The sequence below is a fragment of the Neomonachus schauinslandi genome, chromosome 16 (genome assembly GCF_002201575.2).
Source record: "Neomonachus schauinslandi chromosome 16, ASM220157v2, whole genome shotgun sequence".
In the NCBI taxonomy this organism is placed as follows: domain Eukaryota; kingdom Metazoa; phylum Chordata; class Mammalia; order Carnivora; family Phocidae; genus Neomonachus; species Neomonachus schauinslandi.
This window is the reverse complement of record NC_058418.1, coordinates 17,169,281-17,180,891: the sequence shown is the minus strand read 5'-3', so window position 1 is coordinate 17,180,891 and position 11,611 is coordinate 17,169,281. Positions and strand designations below refer to the sequence as shown.

Sequence of the window (11,611 nt, the reverse complement as noted above, 5' to 3'; positions counted from 1 at the left end):
GTTTTCTGCCTGCTTTTTTTTTTTTTAAAGATTTTATTTATTTTTATTGGAGAGAGAGAATGAGAGAGAGGGAGTACATGAGAGGGGGGAGGGTCAGAGGGAGAAGCAGACTCCCCAGTGAGCAGGGAGCCCGATGCGGGACTCGATCCAGGGACTCCAGGATCATGACCTGAGCGGAAGGCAGTCGCTTAACCGACTGAGCCACCCAGGCGCCCTTCTGCCTGCTTTTTAATATATTTTTGTTTTTACAAAATTTAATCTTACAAATAGTTTTGTATCTTTTTTTTTTTTTTTAAAGATTTTCTATTTATTTGACAGAGAGAGAGACAGCGAGAGAGGGAACACAAGCAGGGGAAGTGGGAAAGGGGCTCGATCCCAGGACCCTGAGACCATGACCTGAGCCGAAGGCAGTCGCTTAACCGACTGAGCCACCCAGATGCCCCAATAGTTTTGTATCTTTTATTTAATGTTATATTGTGAGGATTTTTGAATCATATTTCCAAATTACCCTTGTTTAAAAAAAAAAAAAAGAAAACAAGCCCAAAATGGAGTTGTTTAGGCTAAGCCTCACATCACCAAGCAGAGACTTACAGTTAGGGTTCTCCCAGAAATGGAATTTTAAACCAGTCCATCAGGAATTGCCTGATCAGGGGTGCCTGGCTGGCCCAGTCTGATGAGTGTGCAACTCTTGATCTAAGGGTTGTGAGTTTGAGCCCCACAGTGTGTAGAGATTACTTAAATATTTAAAATTTTAAAAAGGTAATCTACCTGATAATCCCCTAAAGGAAAGTAACCTTGCAATAACCAACCCACTTTTGTATAATTTCCTTGCTCCTTTTCTCTTCTAGCCATGAAAGTCTTTCATTTGGTACAGCTCCTCAGAGCTTTTTTATCTCCTAGACTGAATGCTGCCCAATTCAAATCGAGTTTTGCTCAAACAAAAATTTTTAAATATGCCTCAGTTTATCTTTTAACACTCTCTAGAAAAGCTTTGGTTTAGAATCCTTACTTATAGCTATGGGAATGCTTGTTTTCCCATCTCTCGACCACACGGAATGTTGCCCTTTTTTGTTTGCTGGCTTCATAAGTGAAAAAAATTTAAGTACTATTTTACATTTCTTTCTTTAAATTTTATGTTTATTGATCATATTCATTTTCTTTGTGAGTGCCTGTTCACATCCTTGGCCTGTATTTGTTGTTTGGGTGGTATTTGTTTTGTTGTTAATTTGTAAGAGCTCTTTACATACAGGGGCATCTGTTTTCTAACCTGCAAGCCCTGGCTGCGAGTTCAAACCCCAGGCTAAAAGGTGGCCCTTAGGTTTCCTAAAGCCAGACAGCGGTTCTTTGCGCGTGAAAAAGACGACCGGCTGGAGTACGGCAGGAGGTGTGAGAGCTCCTTCGCGCAAAGCCCAGCCTGGACCCAAGCAGCTCACTCCACAGGTCCCGGGCGTCGCCCGCTCGGCGCCAATCGGCGGCCGCAGTGCGCAGGAACGGAAGATGGGCCGCCCTTCCCCCACCTGCTTCCGGCCGCGGCTCAGTTCTCGCGCCTCCGCCTCCGCCGCGGCTCGTGGTCGTCCCGCCATGGCACTGTCGCGGGGACTGCCCCGGGAGCTGGCCGAGGCCGTGGCCGGGGGCCGGGTGCTGGTGGTGGGCGCGGGTGGCATCGGCTGCGAGCTCCTCAAGAACCTTGTGCTCACCGGCTTCTCCCACATCGACCTGGTGAGGGCCAGGCGTGCGCGCGGGCTGAATGGCGGGCCGTATTGCCGGGGCCGGGGGCTCGGGCTCCGGAGGTCGGGACCAGAGTTGAGGTGGCGGGGGTGGCGGCAGCAGGCCTGGAAGTCCGGGGGTCGTGGCTGCCTGCGGAGAGGGCGCTCTTCGGCGGGGCCGGAGCGGGCCTCCCTGCATGCCCGGTCCGCTCGGGACGCCAGAGAGGCCGCGGGCCGGGGTCTTCCGGGCGTCGCGCCGCGCGGCCGCCCCCTGCCTCCCTGGCAGCGCCAATTTGTGGCGGCTCTAGGCTGTGGGAGCGGCCTCGTGTCTTTTCGCTTCAGAGCAGTTCCCCAGCTTTAGTGGGAGGCGGAGGTGATTGTTTGAGTCTCGTGGATGTTGTGACTTCATTTTGGCGGTCTCCCTTAACTCAGAAATACTGGTCCAGAGCAGAGGGTGGCGGTAATAGGAGCCAATACATACTGAGCGCTTGTCCCGAGCCCGGCGCAGTTCTGAGCGGTTAACTTGCATTAACGCATCTAATCTTCGCTACCTCCGTAAGGTTGCAAACGCCATTTTCATCCCCTTTTTTAACAGATGAGAAGAAAAGTGAGATTTAGAGGGGTTTTAGTAACTTACTTGCGTCACGAAGCAAGTGGCAGGACTCTTTTGGGATTCGCGCTCCTCTCTTGTTACAGTCTGCGTGACTGTCATTATCTCCGTAGACACTCGCTTATGTCGTTAAAGATGTTGGTGAAGATTTTAACTTTTGCACTCACGTAGAGTGGCTGTAATTTTAAATTATTTATATTAAACTTTTTAGAGATTGGGGATGTTAGGAATTTGGATGTGAGTTTAAATTGTCTTGAGGTGTGGTGGAAGCACGGAATGGAAAAAGTAGAAGTAGCAGACTGAACTAATAAATGAGTGACTGGAGGGAAAAGAATTTACACATTTTTTCTTTGGCTGTTAAAAGGTTAGTCTTCCCATCCAGTTTTGTACTGCAGATCCAGATACGATTGTGCTTTAGCTGGTAACTACTGCTGCATGTTTAAAGAACCGTTTTGTAATAGACTAGACCGTGGATTGGGCACCTGAAAAATGCTCATTCTTTTTTATTTGATTTAATTTTTGTAATAAATGTGGAAAGTACAAATAGAAAATGATTAGGTGGTTATATAATGATTTTCAGAAATTATAACCCAAACTGTTAAGCTGTTTCACGATTAGAACGTTTGATTACTCTTCATATAAATTTATTGAAATGGAATGAAAGTCTTTAAGTCATTATTATTTTCTTCCCTTATGTTTAAGCAGCAATTAGATAAAACTTAAAACTTAAGTGACACTTTTTTTTTTTTTAAAGATTTTATTTATTTATTTGAGACAGAGAGAATGAGAGAGAGAGAGCACATGAGAGGGGGGAGGGTCAGAGGCAGTAGCAGGCTCCCTGCCGAGCAGGGAGCCCGATGCGGGACTCGATCCAGGGACTCCAGGATCATGACCTGAGCCGAAGGCAGTCGCTTAACCAACTGAGCCACCCAGGCGCCCTAAGTGACACATTTTTAACCTCATGTAGACATTTCCTTTAATAGCCCTTAGGTTAATAATAATTGTAAATGGAGTTGTGTGTAGATGAAGACTTTGAACTAAAGCAGCAAACATTCAGTAACTCTGCCAAGTATCATTTAAGAAAAGAAGTCACAGTTAAATCTAACATACTCGATTTGAAAGAGTAATTAATTAGATTGATAGATAAATGAATTATATATTTATTTTCAACAGACATATAATTTTATGGCATCTAAGGAATTTCCAAACATACTTTCCAGAATGATTAAACAAACAAAAAGATGTGTCCTTTCTAAAATATTTTTGAGAAAGTTATCTCTGAAATTAAATCCCAAGTTCTTTAAAATATGTGTTAAATTATTTTTATCAGTTTAATAATTTTGCTATTACTGGTTGAAAATGAAAAGCATTTTCTCTGCTAATGTAACAAATAGCAAAAGTTTTGGTTTATGGATGCTGAAGATAGTGATCTTGCTCAGACATACCAGAAAATTTGTGATTTATCTGGAGTTTATGCACTTGTAGATTGATCTGGATACTATCGATGTCAGCAACCTCAACAGGCAGTTTTTGTTTCAAAAGAAACATGTTGGAAGATCAAAGGCCCAGGTAACATTTTTCTTATATACTATTTCTATTTATTCGTTAATATTTCTGCACTTTGATGGATCTTCTCTTTCTGTTATCAGATTAATTGGGACTTTTCAGTAGGAGGGAGTATATGGGGGAAGCCACCTCTTTTTACTTGAGAGATTGTGAAGAATAAAGATGTAAAGGACTACACCCTCCTGTTTGGTCTGCTGAGGAAGTAGACGTGCTCTACCCAATCCAGTAAATGGTGTCCCCTTCATATTTAAATTTCTGATTGTTTGCTTAGGATGAGCATTGTTCCAGTGTTCCCCAGAGGTTGACTGCTGTATTTGAGGGCAAGAGAAACTACAGCCTAGGCTCTTGTTGCACTTTTTCTAAAAGGGTGGCCTTCCCTGAGGTTCTAGTCACCTTGACCTTTCGTTAGTTCCTTGAGTGTTCCATCTTGATTCAGGGATTGATTGATTGATTGATTTTAAAGATTTTATTTATTTGACAGAGAGAGAGACAGCGAGAGAGGGAACACAAGCAAGGAGAGTGGGAGAGGGAGAAGCAGGCTTCCCGCTGAGCAGGGAGCCCGATGTGGGGCTCGATCCCAGGACTCTGGGATCATGACCTGAGCTGAAGGCAGACGCTTAACGACTGAGCCACCCAGGCGCCCCTTGATTCAGTGTTTTAAAACATCTTTTCACTTCGCTTTTCTCCCAACCTTTTTGGCAAACTCCCACTGTTTTCTCGTTTTTAGTTTTCAAATTTTGGCTTTATTCTCTAGGGATACACTCTGACTAAACCTCGTAGACTAAGTCAGACCTTCCTCTCCTAACAACTTCTACTTTTTCTTTAAAATTTTGTTACTTATTTAAGTAATCTCTGTACCCAATGCGGGGCTCGAACTCACAACCCTGAGATCAAGAGTAGCCTGTTCTGACTGAGCCAGCCAGGCGCCCTATAGCTTCTACTTTTTCTAGGTATCATTTATCATAGCTTGTAGTTCTGTTTATCAACATTGATCAGTGTCACCTTGGCTCACCAAGTGCTTCATGCAGATCTGGCACATAGAAGATACTCAGTAAATGTTGAATGAATGAACAAATCACACTTAGTTACTGCATTTTATGTTTTTGTTGAAGCTTGCCATTCATGTAGATGTGTATAAGGGAAGGGGCCAGTTCTCCTGTTATTTTATAAATATGTGTATAGCTTAATCTTAATGAAATTTTGTCACATTTTTATATTTCTTTAGTTTTTAATATAAATAGGATATGTAAGTAGGTGAAATGGCAGTGTTGTGTGCCATAAACTTGACATAGAGAGAGAAATGTTGTAGCTATTTAGTAAATTAGTAATTTACTGTTGTTTGTTTTTCCAGGTTGCTAAAGAAAGTGTACTGCAGTTTTACCCAAAAGCTAATATCATAGCCTACCATGACAGCATCATGAAGTATGTTCTAATTATTATGTTGCAAAATTGTGTTTGTTGTCAATTAAACTTCGAAAGCATTAGGTATTTTTAGTAGCCAGATACAGGAGTTTGAAGTCATTCTGGTTTTTAAAAATGATTTTTCTATCCTAACTATAAAGAACAAACTGATGGTTATCAGAGGGGAGGTTGGTGGGGGGTGGGTAAAATATGTGATGGGGATTAAGGAGGGCACTTGTGATGAGTACCAGGTGTTGTATGTAAGTCTTGAATCACTACATAACTAATATTATACTGTATGTTAATTACCTGAAATTTAAATAAAAACTTAGAAAAGAAAAAATGATTTTTCTAGAAAAATTAAAATGTAGTAGCTTGTGCCCAAGTTGAGTTTTATTAACAGTTTATATATATGATTTAAATGAATTAGATAAGAGGAAATAAGAGGTAAGATATTTTAATACTTTAAATAAATAAGTTATTTGGGAACATAAAAGGCCTTATAGTTTTGTTTTTTTGTTTTTTGGGTTTTTTTAAAGATTTATTTATTTGTATGACAGAGAGAGACACAGTGAAAGAGGCAACACAAGCAGGGGGGAGTGGGAGAGGGAGAAGCAGGCTTCCTGCAGAGCAGGGAGCCCGATGCGGGCCCCGATCCCAGGACCCTGGGATCATGACCTGAGCCGAAGGCAGCCGGCTAACCGACTGAGCCACCCAGGTGCCCCTATAGTTTTGTTTTAGATACAGATACACTTAAACTATGAAAAATCCTTGTATGTGATGATTCAGACTTCTAAATATATTGCTCTCATTCTGACTGATTTCAGTTCTGGTCTTTTTCAGTTTAAAAGGTTCCTTCCCAAAATAATTTGTTTATTTGGACTATGACTTTTGTAATATAACGCTAGGAATTGTGACGGGACCATAGTTTTCACCATACATAAATATGCTCTGATCTCAGTAAAGATAGAGTAAATATGTAATTTTGGAAGTGTTGGAACAAAGGAACCCTGGGTCTAAATTATCCTTTATAGTTGTTGCCTAACTTACAAGTAAGTGGTATTAGAAATAATTACTTCTTGTTTGAGGTCTGGAATTAGAGAAAGTCTTACACTTTCTCAGGAAATCTGTATCCAATTTTTTAAATTTCTGGATGTTTGCTCTGCAAACCTTCCTGTAGCTCCATAACCCCCTTACCCTGCGTTGCTTTCCCAGTGCTGCTAAAAGCGGGGACCCTAGAGGCCTGAACCTTGCCTGATCCTGACCATGTGAGGTGAAGCCAGAGGCCAGGCAGATCCTGGGAATGTGTTCTTTATATGTTCCCAGGCTGCCCGGAGAAGGCCTGGTGGGACTGGTGAAGTCATGCCATCTTTCTGCCAGTTTGAGATCGTGCTCTTAGGCCCCAGATTGCTGACCAAAAAGGATGTCAAGTCACAGGGATTAAGGGGAAATCATTTCTTTGAAATCTGCTATGGTGTTTTGAAAAAGTCAAACCTATTATATGATACATACCCCTAATATCAGTTATTTTTGCACTGTTACTTTAGTATGCTTTTTAGGACCCTGTATTCTGCTGTGAAGATCAGGTATAAGGCCAGTTGTTTTGGTGACGTTTTGTTTTGTTTTGTTTTGTAGCCCTGACTATAATGTGGAATTTTTTCGACAATTTATATTGGTTATGAATGCTTTAGATAACAGAGGTGAGATTATTTTAATACATTTAATTCCTAAGTATTTCCCTTCCCCCGTAACAAGGCTGTTTCCACAGCCTTTTAGTGTTTAAAGTATTTCCTTATGAGTTACATCTAGAGAGCAGTAAGGTTAGGTTTAAAATTTGCCAGTTGGTTGTAGTTTTAACTAGAACTGGTTTCAGGCAGGAATTTAGCTATCACATACTCTGCTGTTCTAGCAAAACGTGTGAACATAGAAGTTGTTAAAATCGCTAAAGAGGGTGACTACATATGGTATGTGGGTGTGTGCTTGTTTCAGAGTATCCCATCACTTAAGCACAGTGTGACTTCCTTCATTTACATGGAGATCTAAGAAATATCTGTGCCTGTATCTCACATCTCAAGACCAGTTAAGTCAGACTCTCTGAATGGCGCCTGAGCATATTTTTTCCAAGTTTCCCATGTGATTCTAAAGTGCGATCAGGGCTGTAAAACCACTGTTTCAAGACTGGGGCAAGAGGATGTCAAAGTTAGTATAGATGCCATGGATCTTGAATTATTTTAGGTATAGGTGGGTGCCGTAAGATAACAGGCTGGATTCTATTTAGATGTACATATTTTAGACCATTTAAGCTTTCCACAATAGGGGGTAATGTTTCTTATAATCAAGTGCTGCATAGCCAGTCATTGTTCTACATGTAAAACAACATTTGTGGAGTGGTTTGTAACCATTTTGAGCTTGAAATACCAAAGAAAAAACACAAAGTAGCATGAGGAAAGGTCAGAAAGACTTTTTTTTAAGATTTTATTTGAGAGAGAGTGTGCTCCTGAGTGAAGGGGGAGGAGCTGAGAAAGAGAGAGAGAATCTCAAGCTGACCCTGTGCTGAGCATGGAGCCCGACACAGAGCCTAATCCCGCGACCCTGAGAACCTAAGCCGAAATCAAGAGTTGGGTACTCAACTGGCTGAGCTACCCACGCATCCCTGAATGACTTTTAACTAGACTCCTCTTTATTCCCCTTGCCTTAAACTGCCTTAGTAGTTCCAAGTTGATATTCTCCATTCTCCATTCATTTCCATGTGTTACCTGATAATTTTATTAGAATAATAGTAAGGATTCAGAACATACTGAAACAATGTTTTAGCCAAGATTAATAGAGTAGGCACACAGCAACAGAAGAGAAAGGTGACACTTTAGAATCCAAAAATTATTTATAGGTGTGCTTTTCCTGGAGTAAATTTGTGATATAAATTCCTTACGTTTGGAATTTTGCTAGTGAATGTCTCTTTAAGTGTAACCGTTTTATTACACTGGTCATAGCTATAAGAAAATTACATAACAAATTAAAAAAATAGTTTGGGTAAATGTTATCCTAATTAAAGTAACTAATTTTTCCCCCCATAAACTCCTGCTAACTAGTATTTTTCTTCCAGCTGCCCGCAACCATGTTAATAGGATGTGTCTGGCAGCTGATGTTCCTCTTATTGAGAGTGGAACTGCTGGTTACCTTGGGCAAGTAACTACCATCAAAAAGGTAAAGTAAGTTTTTACTTCCCAAATATTTATTTGGGATCTTAAGGAGGGTTACTTCCCAAATATTTATTTGGGATCTTAAGGAGGGAAGAAGTAAACTTTGGATTTATATGATATGGGCTGGTCACCATCCAAGATGTAGGGATTTTTGTGCTCTGATAAAACTTAGATACTATAAAGGTAATACAAAGAATATAGGCAGAGATTTTTCTAGCTCTGTGCTACTTTGCTTCTGTAGCTTATATATTAGACTGGTAAGCTTAATGACATTGCCTTTTAAAATACTTTGTAGCTATAAAACTACCTGTGATGCCATAGTTGGTGTATGATAAAACTGCCTTCTCCAAAGTTACTTTTTATCTGAAGTCTGGACTTCAAAGATCTGAAGAGTACTTTGAAAATATTTGTTGTATTTGTGAAATATTTCAGACATTTAGAGAAAACTAGAGATTAATAGAGCAAATAAATACCTGTGGACTCATAACCCAGTTTTATAAAATCCAGCATTGTGATCTTTTTTCCTTTAGTTCTTTTAGGAAATTAAACATAGATACATTTGAAGAGTCATTTTGCAGGTTTTGAAACCAAAATTCGAATTACCACTTAAAATTTGCTACTTTTGTCCATTATTTGGCAGTTTACCCATGTTGGAAATTGTGGCTCTGCTTCTTTTGTTTTAGCTGATAAATACTCTTGGAAGCTTAAATATTTAGTATCCTTTTACAAAGATTTGTAAATATCAATGTGTATTAAATTTAGTTAAATCAGTGGAGCCCTTCAGGGTCTGTTTATAGGTCACAGCAGTCGTTCTCTTATCCACTGTGATTTGAGGGATGGCTGCTTGTCATATGGCTGCCCCCAAGAAGGTTTATTGAAAGGACACCAGAAATGGTATTATGGAGAAAATCCTGGATCTGCTGTCATTTATATTAAAACAATATTTGCAGGTTTTGGTTCGTTAACCTGATCCTAAGGTACTAGTATGTATTAATACTGAGGTTGAGAATTGCTGAAATGAGGAATGTTCATTTGATGGTTTTGAAAGATTGTCTGAGGTGCCATAGACTTCTCTCAAGGACTCCTTACATTGCAAATTAAAATGTAACCCTAGCTCAACAAAATGAAAAGTATTTTGTTTGGTAATATCTAGGATTTTTCTGTGTATCTAGGTGGCTCTTGAAATTATTAATTACTTTTAGTTTTCTTAATTTTTAGGAGATTATAAGGTAAGGCTATGAATAATATTTAAATAACTGAGGTCCACACCTTTGAGAGATAATTGGTTAGAGAGCTGTTCGTCTTTCTAGTAGTTTTTCTTTGGTTTAGTGTGATTAAGATAAACTTCTTGTATTTGATACTCAGGTGCAGTGTGGCTTTTTGGTTTTGATTTTGTTTTTGGCTTGTTGTAAGTGTTGTTTACTGGGCCAGAGTCAGAGGAATCCTGGCTTAGACTTAGCTGTGACTGTGATTGATTCAGTTCACTTTTGTTACAGTTCCTTGTTTGTAAAGTAAGGATTTTGGAGTCACTGATATTTTAAAATTTTCTTGACAGTACAAAACCCAGTTAGAATGTAGATGAATGAATATTTATGATGATTACTTTATGATGTTGAGAAACTACCATCATGGGATAAATACTTTTCTCGTATTCTGACTTTGCAGGGTGTAACTGAGTGTTATGAATGTCATCCCAAACCTACCCAGAGAACTTTCCCTGGCTGTACAATTCGTAACACCCCTTCTGAACCTATTCATTGCATCGTTTGGGCAAAGTATTTGTTCAAGTAAGAGTATATATATTTCTGGGTGTATTTTCAGTACTGACGATGGGAAATGGGGTCATTTTTATTTTTATATCTCAGATTGTATTTATGAGGAATATTCTTTTAAATATGGCAAAGAGACGCTCCGTTAACTTTCTTGTTACTTCTTGTGCTGAATTCAGCCAATATTGCATGCGTGTCCGTTATATACCATGGACTATTTAGGAAGCCTGATATTGGAGACAGGCATATAACTAAATGAATACAAGTCTGTGTATTTGGAATTATAAAAACATACTTAGAAGTAATTCATTGGTTAAAAAAGAAATCATGGAAGTTAAAAATACTTTTTAATGATAATGAAAATACTGCATGTGAAACTTGGATGCATTGAATGTGGCAGTTGGAAGAAAAGTTCTAGGCTTACACACATGAAGAGAGATGAACATTAATGAGCTAAGGACCCAACTTAAATTAGAAAAAGGATAAACTCCAAGGAAATTAGTGGGAAGGATGTAATTGAGGTAAGAGGAAAAAAATACTTCATGAGTTAAATCATGAAAAGGAGAGAGAAATAAATGGGGAATGTAATCTTAGCACAGATTTAAATGATAGTAAAGAACAAAAGGATGATAATAAAAAGACCATGCCTGTATACAGAAATTTTTAATGATCTGGATAAAATTTTTTTTTTTTTTTTAGTTTAGAGAGAGAGTGCAGGGGGGGGGGGGGGAGAGAATCTCAGGCAGACTCCCTGCTGAGTGTGGACCCAGGTAAGGGGCTCGATCTCATGATTCATGAAATCACAACCTGAACCAAAACCCACGAGGGGGATCCTTAACTGACTGTGCCACTCAGGTGCTCCTGGATAAATTCATTTTGAAAAAAAACTTAAAAAAAAACAGACTCAAAAAGAAAGAAGAAAGCCTGAACAGTACTATACCTTAGGGGAATTTAATAAGTGGTTTGAATTCTGAATAATGCACCAAACCTATCTGAATTTACTGGTGATTTCCACTGAACTTGCAAGTACTATATCGTTATAATGTTAAGTAAATTGTCCCAGAGACGTTTTTGAATACCTGAATACTTCTCAGTTTGTATTATGGGGCTATCATGTTTTTGATAACAAAACCATTTAAGGCCATTACAGAATAAAAGGAGAATTTCAAGACTTTTTTTTTTTTTTTTTTTTTTTTTATTTGAGAGAGAGCGTGGGGAGGGGCAGAGGGAGAGTGGGAGAGAAGCAGATTCCCCATGGTGCACAGAGTCGGACGGGCTCAGTCTCATGACTCTGAGATTACAACCCTGAGCCGAAATCAAGAGTTGGACGTTTAACTGACTGAACCACCGAGGCACCCC

General features: G+C 39.6%; 1 protein-coding gene across 1 annotated transcript in view; it reads left to right on the top strand.

Annotated features, from left to right (window-relative positions):
- Positions 1-1,531: 1,531 nt before the first annotated feature.
- Positions 1,532-11,611, top strand: part of UBA2 (ubiquitin like modifier activating enzyme 2) — a 41,608-nt gene continuing 31,528 nt past the window's right edge. The window contains exons 1-6 of the mRNA XM_021701020.1: positions 1,532-1,719; positions 3,802-3,885; positions 5,234-5,304; positions 6,919-6,983; positions 8,387-8,487; positions 10,149-10,270. Coding sequence (XP_021556695.1) covers positions 1,582-1,719; positions 3,802-3,885; positions 5,234-5,304; positions 6,919-6,983; positions 8,387-8,487; positions 10,149-10,270 — 581 coding nt within the window. The 5' untranslated portion in view covers positions 1,532-1,581. The remainder of the gene's footprint in view (positions 1,720-3,801; positions 3,886-5,233; positions 5,305-6,918; positions 6,984-8,386; positions 8,488-10,148; positions 10,271-11,611) is intronic.